A 19,348-nucleotide genomic window follows, 5' to 3' on the forward strand; every position below is an offset into this window, starting at 1 on the left:
GTAAGAAAATAATACAAGTATGTATGTAAACATACAAGTAAGAATATTTTTCCTTTCAGAAAGAAGATAAGAACAAGAGGCTCACCACGGTGGTGCCGGCGATGAGCTCGGCGCGGGTGATCGACGGCGGTGAAGACGGGGACGGGGCGTGATGGACCGCTAAACCTAGACAAATATTATGGAAAATGGAGCTTGGAGGTCGAGCTTGGAGAGGAGAAAGCTTAAGTAGTGTGGCTCGGGCATTCCATCGAACACCTTGTGTGCATAGGAGGTGAGCTAGAGCACCACCAAGCCCTCTCCCCCTCGGCCAGAGAAAGACAGAGCACTGGGGTGCTCTGCTCGCGAGCGAGGGGTATATATAAGCACCTCATTGGTCCCGGTTGGTGACATGAGCGGGACTAAAAGGGAGCCTTTGGTCCCGGTTCAAGCCACCAACCGGGACCAATGGTGGTGGGCCAGGAGCTCAGCCCATTGGTCCCGGTTCATCCCACCAACCGGGACCAAAAGTTTCAGATGAACCGGGACCAATGGCCCACGTGGCCCGGCCGGCCCCCTGGGCTCACGAACCGGGACCAATGCCCACATTGGTCCCGGTTCTGGACTGAACCGGGACTAATGGGCTGACCCGGCCTGGACCAAAACTCTGTTTTCTACTAGTGTTGGCTGGAAGCTTCGCCACAAAATTCAAAATAATTAGCAAGTTGAGAAAGCATCTTGCGCATCAATGATTAAAGATGAACCACGACATCATCAAGAGCACGAAGCTTGTCACAACACATCGGCGATCATGAGAAGATTTTGTGCATGCACAATAACAAGATGAGACACTTTCACGAGAGAGAAGAGATGTTCGCGAGACACTTTCACGACAGAGAAGAGATGTTCGTTCTGAAACGCCAAAGGCATCGCCGCCAAACCCTAAAAAGAATACTATCGAACAACCACCATCGACCCCAAATCAGTCGTGGCACCAGCCCCATCAGAATTCACGACAAGCATCCGCCACACCAATCAACTTCTCACATGGTGTTTTCAAAAAGGGTGTGACACAGGATGTGTCGTTATTATATGTTCCCACTCGCAAGAGGGGTTTGCCCCTAAGTCATGCTGAGTAAAGTCACCGAATACGGACACGTGGAGCTCCTCGCTGAATCAAATCGGAAATATCAAAGGGTGTACTAGCAAAATCCGACAATCCATGGGGCGTAGAGAAGACGAGAGAATCCCGTACTTTCACGCCAAGGCAAGCAACCGGCCGCCCGCCCGCCGCCATCACCACCGTCCTCCCCACGGTACTCCGGTTCCAAGTTCCGTATCCGGCCCTGCATGGCCTAAATCACCATCCCTCCACCCCTCTGCTTAGTGAGCTCTTGCTTGCCGTACATACATGCCGATGAGCTCCTCGCCGGCGGTCGCGGTCGCGGTCGCGTCTGCGGCCGTGGTAGCGCTGGCTGTCGCTAACCGCGTGCTCTATAAGCTCGCGCTGGTGCCCCTCAAGTCCTATCCCTTCTTCCTCGCTCAGCTCACCACGTTCGGGTAGGCCTGTTTGTACGGCTGAGGTGTTCGACGAAATGCGCAGCAGTTTTTGGGCTCTTACCCTACCTCTTGTGTGTGCGATTTGAACGTTGCAGGTACGTCACGGTGTACTTTTCAATACTCTATGCGAGGTACCGCGCGGGGGTGGTGACGCGGGACATGCTGACACTGCCGAAGATCCGGTTCGCTGTCATCGGCTTGCTAGAGGCTCTTGGGGTCGCCGCTGGAATGTCTGCGGGAGGTATGTTTTGTATCTTCTTTTGGTCATCGGATGCTCTTAGTGTGGTGCATATATATACAATTCATATTGTGTCTTTCTTGTAAATATTTGTGCTAATTGATTATTTTTCGTAAAACTTCCAGCTATGCTGCCTGGCCCTGCTATTCCTATACTGTCTCAGGTATGAGGTTTGGTTTATTTTCAGCTGTGCCATATTCTTTGATAGTGTTTCCACATACTTCCTGCATCATTCTCTGGACAAAAACATATTACCTGCATGCCCTTTTATCTCTGCCATCATTAATGGTTACAAATATTTCCTTTTGTACTAGGTAATTGCCCATGCATTACAAATTCGAATGCTTCAACATCAGTCATTTACATATATATTTAGAATCATCATGCACACAGATGCTATTGTCAACAATTTTTTTATACAATTCTTCTTTTTCTTCTTCTTCTCTCCACCTCCCTAATTCACACTCGGCCACCCCGAGTGGTGCATCTGATTCGCAATCAGTGTTGACGCAAACATGTAGCCCATGGGCAAACATGTAAGTGACCAGAAAAACAACTGATCTTGGAGCATTTCCAGCGTAATTCGCACAAACTACCAACAATATCACATCATATGCTTCAAATGTCTCAAGGATAAAGGGAAAGAAATTTGAAAACACAACAATCTAGCATTTTGATCAGCCAAGTGCAACAAGTCAGCATCAAATATTGCTGAAATTGTCCACTAAGAGGTATTACATTCCCTCAAACAAATTGCAATTATGTTGGAGCTAGCGTAAATAATTTAGTGATACGGTCAACTTATGCTCATGATTAGGCAACGATTACCACTCCTTGTCTTACTGCCTCATAAACATTACAAGCATAAAAACCAGCAGTCTTCTCCCCATCATCTGACCATTGAGCAAGACAAAGCCTGTATTCTCATATCACTGAGCTTCAGCTATGGACATGAGGTAACATTCATTGGCAAAAAAATTAGAAGCTTCATCTATAAGCATGGGAGAACTCATTTAAAAAACACCCTTCTGTCTAATTAATCCATCAAAGGGACCTACCCAGACCTACCCATGAAGTCCCTACAGAATTAAGAACCAACCTTACTGCCAATCTCATCAATCAAAGGAAATTACCAATGCAGTGCCGGAGCGGAGCTAAATAATGGTCAAGGTTAATATATGATTTTTATTTTAAATTAACATGAATAAAGGATTTATCTAACTCAAATCTACCTATGTTTGTACAAACCTCAGTTATGCTCTCTTCCTGATTTTTCTATACACATAGATCTTCATAACTGCTGTGTAATTCTTGTCCCATGAATTCAATTTGACAAGATAATTAGTAAAACAACCAAGCAGTCTTTTTGTCGTGAAATAAAACCATATTTTCAGTTGATGTATGAGCTCGTAAGTGTATCAAATCCTGCAAGTTTAAGTACATAAGTGTATTGGATTTTCTCCTAACCACGCTACATCCCTTGTCAAAGTTTCAACTGCATTAATTCGATAGGCAAATATTAAACCCTAAAGAGGACTAAACTCCCACTATTTCCAGCAAAATATTTATATATGTTAAGACACAATTCTCTGTAACAGAATGACAGAACTGAAAATAGCTTCTTGTTCACTATAGAACTACATACGAATTGAGTAGTTAATTCCAGACAAGATTACTAATGTGCACTAATCGTGTTGCATGCTTAATATGGACATAAAAATCTAGATTAGTTACCCATACATTCACAGAAAAGTCCCCAAAATCTGTGCAAAACAAAACGCACACACACACTTAATCTGGGCGTGGTTTTGAATTACCAAGCTGTGCATACCCTATATCGAGCCAAAAGCAAAAGCTGTGAATTACCAATCTGAATGCTTAATCTGGACGTGGTCTACAAACCTGCACATTCAGGAAGCCAAAAGTAAGTAGGAGTTGGAACGCACACACATGCTTAATCTCTACCGTTTGTTGGGCAAGTATCAATCAACCTACACAACCCAATAAAATTACATTAGCAAGTATTCGGCCATTCAGGCTGATACTCCTTTAGTTTGGTCTACTGCCTTCTCTACTGAATGAATACCAATGACCTTTAGGATGGATGTACAAATTTGTGGAGTCACCTTGGTGCAGCAAGATCTGAAGAAACAAATACAGGATGGCAGGCTGACCTTGCTGCTGCAGGCTAGCGTAGATTGAGGAGGCGGTGGCTGCAGGCTGTATGACATCAGGCAAGGATGTTGTTTGGGTCCTTTGGATGTCTGTTGAACCATGGTCTCCTCTTCCTCCTTTTGATCCCCTCCAGATCACACAACACAAGAGCGGTAGGGAGACACTGCGTGCCGCTGGGGCACCTCTTCCTCGTCGCCCCCATGTTGAAGGTGAATACGGCATCCTTGGCCGGGATACGCGGGCACCGGCCGCCATGAATGCGGGCAGATGGTGCTGTCCTTTACATAAACATAGAGGTCAATGGCGGTCAGATCTGGAGTGGAGGTGGTGGTGGGTCAGGAGGTGTCGACCGTCGTGGTGCCGATGGAGACAATGGTCTGGCGATGGTGTGTGGAGAGAAGGATTGGCGAGACGTCCGTGGGGGCGGCGGCTACATGCGGCATCAGGGGAGATCGCGAGGAGGAGGATTGCGAGACGTGCGTGTTGGGTGTTACATTGGTCTGTTTTTTCATTGGGGCTTTGCCCTTGATGTGGAACTGAGGGACAATGTATAAAAAAAACAAATGGCGATGCGAGGGGCGGACGAAGGTCAGGGCAGAACACGGTCTGTTGGTTGGAAAGGGAACCTTACTTTCTTTTAGATAGTAGAGATAGAGATACTGTGTTCTTATAAATAGTGCTACACTAATGCATTTCGGAACTGTGATCTTACGATGGAATTAGCGTTCGATGTCCTAAAATTGGCAACTCCATACACTCTGTTGTCAAAATAATAGTATTCTGAATGTTCTCTCCAGTCTTTCCTGGTGTGGCAGCTTATCTTCTCTGTGTTGCTTTTGGGAAAGACCTACTCTCTGAGACAAATCATTGGTTGCTTGCTTGTAACTTCTGGTGTGATTCTTGCTGTTGCGAGGTATGTCCTTCGAAATATCTGGTACATTTACTGGTAATTGTAGCACAACAAAGTTATTTCGAGAAAAATCTGCTAGCTATGCACTTATCTCTTTCGTAGGCATTCACATTTGTTTGCCGACAGAAAGGTCTTGTGCTATTTTGTACACTAGGTAGTTTGCCATAATTAATCATCCCAATGGCGTTACTGTAGTGGGGCAAATGATGGTCATCTTCTATCTGGAGTCAAGTTAATTTGGCCATTGCTGATGGTTGTTTCATCGGCATTCCAAGCTGGTGCATCCATTTTGAAGGTTTAGCCACTTAAATTATCACATAACACTCCTTTATAGTTTTGTGGCACTTCAGTCAGAAAAATAAATTCTATACTGCAGGAGTCTGTTTTCGTTGATGGTGCAAAACGTCTTAAGGTTTGTCTCACACTTTATTCTCTATGTGTGTGCGAGTCCATCTTGTATGTCAGAAAAATAACTGCAGAACCAAATATCTGCGCAGGGGAAACGGCCTGACATCTTCGTGGTTAATTCATTCGGATCTGGGTTTCAGGTGATTAATTAGTTAGCATAATTTAGCTGTTTTGCTTAACTGTACTACCATATTTGAAAACCTTAATTTATATCATGTATCATGTTTACCTTCCTTTATTCCTTGTAGGCTCTTTTTGTCTTCCTTCTTCTCCCATTACTTTCTAATTTGAGGGGGATTAAGCTTGCTGAGCTTTCTGGCCATTTAAATGGTGGTGCTGAGTGCTTCTTAAATGTTGGGGAGAGCCCAATTGGTAATGTATTTTTTCCCTGAGCTGGGTGTTTTGATCAAATTATGGATTTTTTAGACATCGTGATGTACCTCAAATGCACTGGAATGCTTGTAGTGCACTGTCCACTTTATGATTGGGGGCTTCTGTAGCTCTCTTTGCACTTTGCTGTGTGGAACCCTTTGAATGGTAAACTATATAACTTGAGAAAATTGATTCCATGTCTTCGAAATTTAGATTGACCCTGCGGTTAGATATATAAGGTTTTCATAGTATTGTACTTATCCATCTATAATTTTCTATTACCTGCGTACCTTTATTGCTAATTATGCTGCCATACTTATTTTGTAGATTGTGGAGGTGCTCCATTCCTACCATTGCTTTTTATATTCGTAAACATGGCTTTCAACATCTCGTTGCTTAATTTGGTAAAGATGTCGTCTGCCGTGGTTGCTTCACTTACAGCAACTTCCGCCGGTATTTTCATCCTCTTTTCTCCCCTTGCTCTATTTGTTTCATTTTTGGTCTACTGTCACTGTATAGAGTAAACTGCTTGAGTATCTTAATGACCGCTTTTATGTTGTCTGTTTTCAATTGCAGTGCCAATATCAATCTACATCCTTTCTCTTCCTTTGCCCTACATCCCTCAAGGCGCGGAATTAAGCGCTTCTTTTATCTTAGGTGGCATTGTATTGTTGATGGGCCTAATTCTGTATAACCTTCCCCAATCATCTAAAGAGTCAAAGACTGACTAAAAGCTTATGGCGATTGAGTGTATATTACCACTTCAACCGAAAATCAATTATTGGTTTGGTCCTGAAGCTAATATTAGGTCTCTAGATTGGTGACGCCAGAGTCGATAAGGACTGTTTGTTGGGATGCATGAATGCTTGGTATTTCTAATTTGTCAGAGAATAGTACTAGTACATACATGTATGTAAGAAGCTAGATTTAGTAATAGTACTAGTACATACATGGTGAAGCCCTCAAAAAAACCTACACGGCGGCGGAAGCTTCTGCTGGAGGATGGGCTCCCGCGACTCGGAGGGCGACTTGCCGCTCGGTCCCCGACCGCCGGCGGCCTCGCTGCCGGACCTCCCCCCCCAGTGTCCTCTGCGCTCGCTGCCGCGCCGCCAGCCTCCCCGCCCTCGCCCCCTCCCCCCCCCCCCCCCCCCGCCCCCCCCCCCCCCCCCCCCCCGACGCTCGCTGCAGTCCCAGCGTCCCCCGAGCCGGTTGGGCAGCCGCGCTGGGCTGGCCTTGCGGAGGAAGACGACGTGGCTGCCGGACGATCGGTGGTGCGCCGGGAACCCCCAGCTCGGCTGGCGTCGACCCGCAGGGACTGCGCTCCCCCCCTCGCCGGGGTGGATCGAGCTCCCTCCCGTGGTCACGCCGGCGCTCTGTGGCGGTCTCCCCGCCGACGCCTGGCCAAAGGGCTCCCCTTGGCTCCTGAACCGCTCGTCGCCGACGCGCACCGGCGTGGGGCGTCGCTGGGCGGTCGGACCAGGGGAGTGCCCGGGTCTCGTGGCGCTCCTCCACCCCTCTGGCGCCCTCCCTTCTGACCGTCGCATCGCCGGACCGCCCGTCGGCTGCTCCGGCTCGCCCCGTTCTCGTGCGCCGCTCGCCTTTTAGGCCATTCATTGCATCTTTTGGGTCTTCCAAGCTTAGCTACTCACCCCGCCTCGCTCCCCTGCAACCTCGACCTGCGCTCGCCCCGTCCCGGACGCCGGTACCGGCCGCGGCGGCGGAGGCGGCGGGAGGGGAAACCCTCGCTGCCCCTGCGCCACCTCGTAGGTTGGACCAACCCCAGACGGGCCGTCCCCAGCTGGACCGGCCTCGAATGGGCCTAGCGATTGGCACGTGGGCCGCCCCGATGTTGGGCTGGGCCTCTCTGCCCCGATCCACTCCTGGGCTGCTCGGCCCGCCAGTCAGATTGATCTGGCCTCCAGATGGTTTCCCCAGACCCCCATCCTCTCCACCGAGGCGCAACACAGCGGCAACCCTAATCCACGCGCCCCCTCCCTCCCCGCCGCCACCCAACTCCCCTTGGCGCTCGTCCCGCTCTCGCAGCAGGCCGCTCCCTCCGAACCCGCCCCCATGCCGCGGGACTGGGGTGACGAGGGGACCCACCCCAAGAGACGCGCCGAAGACCGTCGCGAGGCCGTGCGCCCATCGCCTGAGGCACTCCGCCGGGAAGACGACCTGCGCCTGCACTTGTCTTCGCGCGATGGCCGTCGATCCCCCCCCCTCGAGCTGACCGTCGCTCGCCCCTCGCACTGACACCCGCTCGCCACCATGCCGTTCGCCTGGACGAGCTGATCGCCGGGGCCGATCTCGGTCCCGCTCGCCCGCGCCTGGGGCGGACTGGCGAAACCAGCGGCGTCGCTCTCCCTCTCCGACGCGGCGTCGAGACGATCGCTCCCCTGCCCGCTCGGGTCGCTCGCGCTCTCCGCCCCGCCCCAACCAGCAGCTCTCCCAGCCCGCACCTACTGCCCCAAGTCGCCGGTACCAGCCGCCCCGTGACGAGCCGGCCTTCCCTCCCAATGCTAATGGGGCCGGCCGTGGCCGGCAGGGGGCCAAGAGGAAGAAGAAGCGGGGTTTGGGTCGTGGTAATGGCGCAGCCCCTCCGTTGGCTCCGGCTCGTGACCCGGCAACCGCCACCCCCAACCTCGCCCGCTCCACGAACCAACCACAAGACCTCCAGAAGTGCTTCAACTGCGGCCTCGCCGGCCATTCGCAGGTCGCCTGCACCAGTCCACAATGCTGCTACATTTGCTCAGACGCGGGTCACCCAGCCTTCCTATGCCTGGACCGCCCCGTGTCGGAGGAGATCATGATGTACGGGCATGGCATTAAGGGCATGAGCTTCTTTCACATCGAGCTGTCGGACCTCCCCCCTCCATCTCCCTCGCTTCAGGCGATTGTTACGATTCGGGAGGGGGTGGCTTCGCCAGAGATGCTTGAAGCTGAGCTCAACCACCTATACCACTGCACCTGGGATTGGCAGGTTACCATGATGGACGGTAACCAGTTCTCAGTCATGTTCCCCGACGCCGTCAGCCACGGGTACGGCACCCGCAGTGGTGACATCACTCTCGCTCTCAACAAGCTAGTGGTGGACATCTCGGTGCCGATCCGTGACCCCTTGGCGGTTGCCGTCCTCGACACGGCATGGATCCTCATTGCTGGCCTCCCCGACATCGCATGCTCGGAGCGTGTCATCCGAAGCATGTCCCGAATCCTTGGCAAGGTGGTTGTGGTGGACGAGCTCTCCCTCCGAAAGGAGGAGGAGGTGCGCGTCAAAGTCAAGTCCCTCGACTCGTCCAAACTACATGCCAAGATCCGGGTGTTCTTCAACGACCAGGGCTTCGACCTCAGGATCTCCCCCAAGTCGCCCAACCACGTTGGCCGCCCACGCATCCCCGACGACAACTTCCTGGGTGGCGACAATGATGGGCCGGGTCGACACAGCGACCGGAACCCACGCCACAGCCACAACCCCAACTCAGAGGAGGATGACGACGATTCCGAGGATAGCCCGCCCCACCCCCGGCTGCCGCTCCTGCCACGAGGGGTGGCGCGGGGACCAGCCGCTCCCACACCGTGGCTCCTTCGCAGCCAGCTGACGGCAGCGACTCCTCAGACGCCAGCCTCCAGGTGTTCCCGGCGTCGTCTCCACGCTCCCCCGGAGTCCCGATCGGCGCTCCAGCCGTCATCGCCACTGCCATCAGCTCACCTGAGCCCCTAGCGCTGGAGGCGCCCGCGGCTGGGATGGGGTCGGTCACGGTCCGGCCGGCTACGGGCCTGCATACCGCAACAACTCGGGCTGACCCGGATGATTTCGGGCCCCTCCCAGACCCGGCTCCTCCGGCCGCCCCTTCCCTGCCCTCGGTGGCAGAGGCTTCAGCTGGGCCGAGGATGGGTATGGAGCAGACACCGACCCACCCCGCCCCGGTGCGCCTGGACCCGCTGGTGTCGGGTGTGTGCCATGCTGACGATGCCCCGCCGCCACCACCTGCAGCTTCTTCGGTCCTGCCCGAGCTCTCCACTTCATCGACTCAGCTCTCGTCCCACGGCCCGGTGCCCGACGGGGCGACGGTGGCGGTGACCACCCCGGTGGCTGCCCCCCCTCGGACCGCGGCGTACTCCAGGCGAGGCAGGTCGACCTCGACACCAGTGACGTCCTCTCGTCGCAGCGCCAGGATCGAGGCGGCCAGACCGGAGAGCAGCCCAGCTCTGCCCATCCCTGAGCGAGCGGAGCTCCGGGCCGCTGCCCGGAACCTTGAGCCAGGTACCCCGTCCATCCCCGTAACCCCCGCTACATGCTCGTTTTCCGCTCTAGAGTCCGCTCCGTTAGGCCACCTTGCTAAGGTGGCAACAGATTCGGCCATCATCTTCCGGGGGAGGTTGCCCCCCCGCTAGTCCAGATCGAGGCGATCCGTGCCCGCGAAATCCTGAACGGGCGTCTTGCCGAGACCCGTGCTCGCCTCCAGGATACCTCCATCTCCTCCACCGTGGCTACGCGGGATTCCTCTTCCCGTGCAGCGGTTGTTCCGGCGGAGGTCCCGGGCCGCACTTGTTCTCGCACCGCTGCCCTCCGCGCTCAGAGCGCATCCCGAATATTGGGGTCAAGCAGCCCCTCAATGGCTTCGTGATGCGGACACTATTCTGGAACATCCGCGGCTTCGGTCAAGACGGCCGACGACGCCAACTCATCGAGTACATGCGAAGCGAGCGAATAGACATTGTGGCCATCCAAGAAATGACGCGTACGGAGTTTTCGCTGTCTGAACTCGAAAATTTGAGTTCAGACTTATTTGCTTGGCACTGGCTCCCTTCTAGTGGGAGCGCAGGCCACTCGGGTGGTATCCTTCTAGGTGTCAAGGATGCCACCTTTGAGGTTGGTAGCATGGACCGCGGTGAGTTCTTCGTCAGCATGGAAATCTTTGAGCGGGCCCTCAACTTCAAATGGGAGGTCATTGCCGTTTACGGACCGGCGGACCATAGCCGCTCAGAGACCTTCCTCGCTGAGATCCGAGCGAAAGTCTTGGCCGCCCAGCTTCCGGTAATGCTGGGTGGAGACTTTAACCTCATCCGGTCCGAGGAGGATAAAAGCAATAATTTGGTCAACTTTCCCCGGATGCAAATGTTTAACGACTGCATCGCGGAAATGGGGCTCTGGGAACTTGATAGGGTCGGCGCCAGATTCACCTGGACTAACCGCCAGGCCGACCCGACTCGGTCGGTCCTAGACCGGGTGTTTGTCTCCCCGGAATGGGACTTGCGGTGCCCCCTCGCGTCGCTGCGCGCGATTACTAGGATCGGTTCCGACCATGTCCCTCTACTTCTCTCCTCTGAGAACAAGCGACCCCCCCAACCACCCCGCTTTCATTTCGAGACATTCTGGCTGAATCAGCCCGGGTTCGCTGCTGCGGTTGCCGCTCGGTGGCGGGAGGCTCGGGAGACACCCCACCGCTCCCTCTCGGCCGTCGACTCCTGGCATTTTTGTGCTAAACGGTCGCGCCAATTCATGAAAGGGTGGGGTGCTAACTTAGGCCGCGACCTCCGCGAGCGGAAGATAACTCTCCTTGAGGGCATCCAGGCACTAGACCTTCGGGCAGATGCCGCAGTCCTCTCGGCTGAGGAATGGATGCTTAGATACGACTTGGAAGATCAACTCACGATCATCTACACGGACGAGGAGGCATTCTGGCGCCTCCGAGGTACGCAGAATTGGGTCCTCAAGGGGGACACCAATACAGCTTACTTTCAGGCAATCGCCAACGGCCGCCGATGCCGTAACACCACCCCCTGCTCTGGGATGAAGACACCTTGCTACAACAGCCGGAGGCCATCCGGGCCCATGTTGATGGCTTCTACAGAGACCTATTCTCTGCCTCCCCTCGGGGAGGATTAGCCCTTGCCCACGATATTTGGCCGCCCCGATACTGTGTTTCAGAGGAGGATAACGTTGCTCTAACGGCGCCGTTCTCTGAAGCTGAAGTATGGGCGGCCATTAAGGGCATGAACTCGTCCTTGGCCCCCGGCCCCGATGGCCTCCTAGTAAAGTTCTTCCAAACTTTCTGGGAGTCCATTAAACTAGAGGTCATGGCTCTATTTGAAGAATTCTATGTTGGGTCCATTGACCTCACCAGACTCAACTTTGGAATAATCACGCTCATTCCCAAAGTTTCGGGTGCCTCGGACATCCGCCAATTTCGCCCAATCATGGTGATCAATGTCATCTTTCGCATCCTCGCAAAGGGGTATGCCAATAGGGTGGCCACAATTGCGGACCGGATCATCCACCCAGATCAGTCGGCTTTCATCCAGGGCCGTTATATCCTGGACGGAGTCCTAGTGTTTCACGAAGCTCTACACGAGGTGCATTCCAAGCACCTCAAGGCAGTCTTCTTGAAACTAGATTTCCACAAGGCCTATGACACGGTCAGCTGGCACTTCCTGCGGGAATGCCTGCTCCGGAAGGGCTTTGACGAGCGATGGGTGACCCGGGTGATGCAGATGGTCTGCTCGGGCAGAACCGCAGTGAATATCAATGGCGAGATTGGCCCATTCTTCCCCACCTTCTGTGGGGTGCGCCAGGGCGATCCATTCTCTCCGTTCCTGTTCAACGTTGTGGTAGATGCCCTGGCGACCATCTTAGACAAAGCAAAAGCGGCGGGACACATCAAAGGCATAGTCCCACACTTAGTAGGAGGGACCGGCCTGTCCCTCCTACAATATGCGGACGACACCATTATCATGGTGGAAGGATCGGCGAGCGATATCACGAACCTGAAGTTTCTCCTTCTCTGCTTCCAGCAGATGTCTGGCCTCAAGATTAACTTTGATAAGAGCTCTGTGATGGTTCTGGGCTACTCCGACTCCGATCGTCAGAGCATCGCGGACCGGCTCAATTGCCCGCTCGGGAGTTTCCCCACGACTTACCTGGGGATACCCATTAGTGACTCGAGGCTCACAGTGGCCGAACTGTGGCCCATGGTAGGCAAGCTCCAGCACCGTGTGGAGCCATGGCAGGGAAGGTGGCTTTCCAAAGCCGCTCGAACGGTGCTGATCAACTCGTCCCTGTCCAGCCTACTCCTATTCATAATGAGCTTTTACAGCCTGCCCAAGACTCTTCACCATGAGATTGCCAGGGTTCAGGGTCGCTTCTATTGGGCCGGTGAAGGAGACAAGCAGAAATACCACATGGTGCGATGGTCTGAAATTTGTAAGCCTCGTGATCAGGGAGGGCTTGGGATAATGTGCTCCAAGAGGATGAACATTGCCCTCCTAACTAGATGGCTGTGGCGGATTACGAATGGTGAGGGTGGACTTTGGCTTCACATCATTCAGCGGAAATACCTACGAGGCCAACCCCTCGCCTTTTGCCAGCGGTCCGGTGGTTCGCAGTTCTGGCAATCGATCATACAGCTGCTTCCGGTCCTTCGAATTGGATCCTCGATTACGGTCGGATCTGGTACTGCCATGTTGTTTTGGTTCGATCGCTAGGCTGGGGATGCACCCTTCGCGACGCGTTTTCCTGACCTGTTCTCCATTGCGGTAGACCCGCGGATTCCGGTTGCGACAGCCCTTATTGACTTAGGGTGTCTCGCATTCCGACGCCAGTTTGGTCCGGCAGAGACTGCGGCCTGGGATGACCTGATCGCATGCATTGCGCTTCACGAACCTGTGCTTGAGACAGGTGAGGACCGCACTCGATGGCGGCTAGAGCAATCCGGGCTTTTCTCCACCTCGTCGCTCTACAAGGCGATCGCCCCCACTCCGGGCCCTGCGGCGCTTACCGCCATCTGGGAGATCCGGCTCCCCTTGAAAATCAGGATATTCCTGTGGCAATGGATTCGTGGCCGCCTTCCATCTGGGGTGGAAGTCCTGAAGCGCAACGGCCCCGGGGATGGTCGTTGCCCGCTTTGCGGGCCGGAAGAAGATTCGAACCATATCTTCTTCACCTGATTGTCCGCGCAGTTCCTCTGGAGCTGTTTCCGTGAAATGGTTGGAGGTAGTTGGGACCATAACAACTTCCCCGATCTTTTCGCCGAACTCCAGGCACTGCCACCCTCATCCCGCCACATCAGATGGCTGACTATCGGTGTGCTTGCCTGGACGCTGTGGACTATTAGGAATAAGCTTGTGATTCAGCGGATTCCTCTTAGACGTGCTACTGATGCTTTGTTCAAATGGTCTGGTTACTTGCAGCTTTGGCGGCCGCCATCACCTCCATCATCACCCAGCTTCGCGCGATGGCTCTCCGTATGGCTCCGCAGCTTCCCCCACCACCTCCTGAGCCAGATTAGCTATTCCCCGTCTTCGACGCCGCCGTCGTGTGTTGTTTGTGCCCCTTGTGGTGTTTGGGCTTGTTGTGCTGTGCCCACAATGGATTCTGTGGTGCGTGTGTGTTGTTTCTGCGTCTGTGTTGGACCTTGGTGCGGCGGCGTTGTGTGTCTGTGTGTTGGATGATACCTTGTTGACTTGTGCTTGGTGGTTGCTTTATTTATAAAGCGGGGCGAAAGCCTTTTTCGGTAATTTGTGTACTCATTTTGCTTCCCAATGTATAATGTACTTCCCATCCTAAAGGGCATTGCAGAAGCTGCAAGTCATGGTATAAAACTTACCAGTCCATGCCGAATAGCTGTCTAACCGTGAACCGTGAACTGTTTTTCAACTGTTTAGAGCATCTTCAAGTCATGGTATAAAACTTACCAGTCCATGCCGAATAGCTGTCTAACCGTGAACCGTGAACTGTTTTTCAGCTGTTTAGAGCATCTTCAAGAGTAGATCAAAAAATGCAGCCATGACAAAAGAAATGTTTTTTTGTTTGGGGCCAAAAAAAGCTCCAACAGCTGACCGATACCTGCATGACGATCAATTTCTTTAGTACTGACAAAAAAATTGCTGTAGGAGGTGTAAATTTGGGACAACACTAGCTGACTAAAAACCAAAACCGCGGCCGTGGGAACCCCAACCTCCCTGATATAAAACTTCCTGCCGCAGACGCTGTCGTGCCTGATTGTGGTTGCCTTAGAGCATCTCCAGCCGTTTGACGCTCCCAGGGACTTGAAATAGCGCAACATGGGGTCAACCGGTGATAAAATCGGCGTGGGGGCGGCCGGGTTCCCAACCGCCGCCCCAAGTTGGCCCCAGACGTCGCTTTTGAAAAACAAATTCAGCCAAACTTCAAATAAAATGATACAAATTTGAAGGAAATTTAGGCGTTTTCATTGATAATATTAGTACAAACTCAAAACATAATTTAAACTAAAAACTACTACTACTATGCCACTGCCGCCGCCTTGAGCCTTCTACATGCCGAAGAGCCTACAGAAGTTGGTGTAGTCGCCGTCGTCGTATTGCACACCGCCGTCGTCCTTGTTGCAGCCCTGCCCTGGGTCGCCGTGGCGGACAGGGTTGGACGGCCCGGGCGCCTCCTCGCCGTTGTCGTCGAGGATGACGACGCCGCCCTCGTCGCGGCCGCAGCGTCGAGCGGTGATCTCCTCGAGGGCGTGGCGCTGGCGCTCCATCTCCTCCTGGACGTAGTCGTCCCGCACCCATTTGAGGCCGGTCTCCTCGTCGGCGGCCATGTCGAGGTGCTCGTGCTTGACGACGACTGACGGCATCGCTGGCTCCTTCTTCGGCCTTACCAGGCGAAGATGGCCGCGGGAAGGGGAGGGAAGGTTGGCGGCGGCGGCCCTCATTTATGATGAGGGTGCCACTATGCCGGCGCTCCGGCGTATCTTGGGGCTCAGCCTTCATGACGGCGAGCACGTCTGTGCGCCGGAGGAGTGGGAGCCAGAGGACGAAGACGACGTGCCCGCCATGCGCCTCGGCTGCCACGAGGAGCTGCTCTGACGCGAGAAAGACGTCGCCGGATACTCCATCCACGGCGAGTTGCCGCCCTCGATGTGCTCGAGGACGGCCTCGAGGGTGCGCCCAGGGATGCCCCACCATTGTCGCGGGCCCACGGAGTTGTGGCGCCGCGGGATGCCAGGGCGCCGTTCGTGGATGCGAGTTGTTCAGCATGGCGGTGCTCGAAGTACGTTGTCCACAGATTGTGGCTGTCAGGGGCGTACCTCGGCTGCTGTCGCGCGTTCTCCGGCAGCGACGAACGGATCCGCGCGATCTCGGCGTGCCGTGTAGCACCAGTGGGTGGCGGTGGCACTGGGACCCTGATGTCGACTACGTAACTTTATTCTTGTATACTCGTGTTCGGCCTCCAAACGCAGAGTTTTATAGGACAGTAGCAATTTTCCCTCAAGTGGATGACCTAAGGTTTATCAATCCGTGGGAGATGTAGGATGAAGATGGTCTCTCTCAAACAACCCTGCAACCAAATACAAGAAATTTCTTATGTCCCCAATACACTCAATACAATGGCAAATTATATATGTGCACTAGTTCGACGAAGAGATGGTGATAAAAGTGTAATATTGATGGTAGAAATATGTTTTTATAATCTGAATAAATAAAAACAGCAAGGTAGCAAATAGTAAACGGGCACAAAAAACGGTATTGCAATGCTTAAAAATGAGGCCTAGGGTCCGTACTTTCACTAGTGCAACCTCCCAACAATGCTAATATAATTTGATCATATAACCATCCCTCAAAGTGCGATGAAGAATCATTCCAAAGTTCCTATCTAGCGGAGAACATAAAAATAAATTGTTTGTAGGGTACGAAACCACCTTAAAGCTATTCTTTCTGTTCGATCTATTCAAGAGTTCGTACTAAAATAGCACAAAGCTATTCTTTCCGTTCAATCTATCCTAGAGCTCGTACTAAAATAACACCAAAGCAAATTCATATTCATAATACTCAATCTAACACAAAGAACTTCAAAGAGTGCCCCAAGATTTCTATCGGAGAAACAAAGATAAGAACGTGCATCAACCCCTATGCATAGATTACCCCAATGTCTCCTCGTGAATCCGCGAGTTGAGTGCCAAAACATATATCAAGTGAATCAATACGATACCCCATTGTCACCACGAGTATTCAATTGTAAGACATATATCAAGTGTTCTCAAATCCATAAAAGTATTCAATCCGATAACAACGAAATCTCAAAGGGAAAAACCCAATTCATCACAACAAGATAGAGAGGGGAAAACACCATATGATCCAACTACATTAACAAAGCCCGCGATACATCAAGATCGTGACATCTCAAGAACACGAGAGAGAGAGAGAGAGAGAGAGAGAGAGAGAAAGAGATTGAACACATAGCTACTGGTACAAACCCTCAGCCCCGAGGGTGGACTACTCCCTTCTCATCGTGGTGGCCGCTGGGATGATGAAGATGGCCACCGGAGATGATTCCCCCCTCTGACAGGGTGCCGGAAAGGGTCTAGATTGGTTTTCGATGGCTACAGAGCCTTGCGGCGGTGGAACTTCTGATTTAGGTTAACCCCAAGGGTTTTTGGAATATTTGCGAATTTATATGGTAAAGAGGGGGTGCGGGAGGCCATTGAGGTGGGCACAACCCACCTGGGCGTGCCTAGGCCCCCAGGCGCGCCCTGGTGGGTTGTGCCCCCCTCGGGGCACCCCCCAGGTGCTGCTCTGGCCCATCCTGATTGTTCTGGTCCATAAAAATTCTCCAAAACAATTCGTGGTGTTTGGACTTCGTTTGATATTGATTTTCTGCGATGTAAAAAACAAGCAAAAAACAGCAACTGGCACTGGGCACTGGGTCAATAGGTTATTCCTAAAAAATGATATAAAGTTGCTATAAAATGATTGTAAAACATTCAAGAATGATAATATAACGGCATGAATACTTCATAAATTATAGATACGTTGGAGACGTATCAGCATCCTCAAGCTTAATTCCTACTTGTCCTCGAGTAGGTAAATGATAAAAGAAATAATTTATGAAGTGTGAATGCTAGCAAAGTGCACAAGTTTGATCAATGACAATTTCAGTCACTTTTCCTAGCATCATAACATCAATGCTTTCTTATAAAACTTCTCATGTTAAAGTAGCAACCAATTCACATGTTAAGGTTCAAACAATGAACTCTCTTGAAACTGAACAACCTATGTTCTTAGTCACCAAGCAATTGCAATTCAACTTATTCAACGGAGTTTAAGTAAGAGCTCCACATACTCAACCATCTTATAGTCTTCTATCATTTCTAACACTCATGCATACACATGAGAAAAATGTTTCAATCGGACACATAGAACGATAGGGGCTTATTGTTTTTCCTCCCAACGTATTCACCTTAAGAGTGGTGTCAACAATAATAACTCAAGCTACCCATATCCAACTGGATATATGTTCCTAGATCTTTCCTCACCACATGATGCTTGCCAAAATAGAAAAATAAAAAGGAATAGAGGGAAAAACTTTGACTCTTGCATGAAAGTAAATACATAAAAGTAAAAGATAGGCCCTTCGCAGAGGGAAGCAGAGGTTGCCATGCTCTTATTTATTTGTATGCTCAACCCCTTAGTGCAAAAGAACATCACGTTATATCGCCCCTTATGATAGCAACCTTTATTATGCAGTATGTCGCTTTTATTCTTTGCCATCACAAGTTCATACAACGCTTAATTTTCTCTTACACTAAATGATCTAACACTTTTAGAAGCAATTTTTATTGCCTTATTGCACTGATGACAACTTACTTGAAGGATCTTGCTCAATCCTTAGGTAGGTATGGTGGACTTTTGAGAATAAGATTTGGGTTTAAGGGTTTTTGGATGCACAAGTAGTATCTCTACTTGGTGCGAAATTTTTGGCTTGCAAAGATGGGGGGAAATCACCACATGTTGAAGGATCTATAACAATATAACTTCTATGTGAATATGAACAAACATAAATCATTGTGTTGTCTTCCTTGTCCAACATCAACAATTTTGGCATATAATATTTTGACGGGGGCTCACAATCACAAAAGATTCCCAAGATAGTGTATTTGCATGTGGAAGTTCTCTTCCTTATACTAATTATTTGTGAATTGCTTGTATGACCAATATTGTGATTGTCAAGCCCCAAAATATTTCACTTTCTAAACCTAATGTGAAGCTACCACTAGGCATGATATGATTTCAACTTCAGGACATTCAATTTATTCAACCATTTACTCATAGGATATAAGTGAAGCACAAGAGTAAATGAAAAGCTACTCCAAAAAGATATAAGTGAAGATCATGAGCATAATATTTCTTTATCTCAAATTAATTTAAGTGAAGCAAGAGATAATTTCTTCAAAAATACTAAAGTACACCGTGCTCAAAAAGATATAAGTGAAGCACTAGAGCAATTCCATAGAAAAGAGCTTCGTTGACGGGATGTGAATGCCGCTTACCTAGCCTCCCTGGCAACTATTTGAGGACTCTATTTTATTTAAAAACTTTCAGATCTAAGTGTTTTATTAAAACAGCAAGAAAAATAAAAATCAAATGACATTCTAAGAATAGCACAACTCATGTGAAGAAGCAAAAACTTAGGCTCAACCGATACTAATCGATAATTGTTGAAGAGGAAAGGTGGGATGCCTATCGGGGCATCCCCAAGCTTAGATGCTTGAGACTTCTTGAAATATTATCTTGGGGTGCCTTGGGAATCCCCAAGATTGAGCTTTTGTGTCTCCTTAATTCTCCTCATATCACGCTTTTCTTAAATCTCAAAAGCTTCATCCACACAAAACTCAATAAGAACTCATGAGATAAGTTTGTATAAACCAATGCAAAAACCTTATCATCCTATACTGTAG

At 51.0% G+C, this 19,348-nt stretch overlaps 1 protein-coding gene and 1 pseudogene across 1 annotated transcript; both read left to right on the plus strand.

The window, feature by feature from the left end:
- The first annotated feature begins 1,173 nt into the window (after nucleotides 1–1,173).
- Nucleotides 1,174–6,441, plus strand: LOC125508493 (protein CLT2, chloroplastic-like). The gene is made up of 10 exons (XM_048673219.1): nucleotides 1,174–1,536; nucleotides 1,632–1,777; nucleotides 1,900–1,937; nucleotides 4,747–4,862; nucleotides 5,055–5,154; nucleotides 5,236–5,271; nucleotides 5,357–5,407; nucleotides 5,516–5,639; nucleotides 5,967–6,092; nucleotides 6,216–6,441. Exons 1-10 carry the CDS (start codon nucleotides 1,388–1,390, stop codon nucleotides 6,368–6,370), a joined length of 1,041 nt encoding a protein of 346 aa, XP_048529176.1. The 5' UTR covers nucleotides 1,174–1,387; the 3' UTR covers nucleotides 6,371–6,441.
- A 3,089-nt stretch (nucleotides 6,442–9,530) lies between these two features.
- LOC125506969 lies at nucleotides 9,531–14,272 on the plus strand (annotated as a pseudogene).
- Nucleotides 14,273–19,348: the final 5,076 nt, after the last annotated feature.

Source organism: Triticum urartu, chromosome 5, assembly GCF_003073215.2.
Source record: "Triticum urartu cultivar G1812 chromosome 5, Tu2.1, whole genome shotgun sequence".
NCBI classification, from domain to species: domain Eukaryota; kingdom Viridiplantae; phylum Streptophyta; class Magnoliopsida; order Poales; family Poaceae; genus Triticum; species Triticum urartu.

What these genes read in the sequence shown, in the direction of transcription:
- LOC125508493 (XM_048673219.1), top strand. Translation starts at nt 1,388, where the DNA reads ATGCCGATGAGCTCCTCGCCGGCGGTCGCGGTCGCGGTCGCGTCTGCG. An exon ending in CTATTCCTATACTGTCTCAG is followed by an intron (nt 1,938 to 4,746) that starts GTATGAGGTTTG and finishes TGTTCTCTCCAG; the next exon opens with TCTTTCCTGGTGTGGCAGCT. An exon ending in CTGGTGCATCCATTTTGAAG is followed by an intron (nt 5,155 to 5,235) that starts GTTTAGCCACTT and finishes TCTATACTGCAG; the next exon opens with GAGTCTGTTTTCGTTGATGG.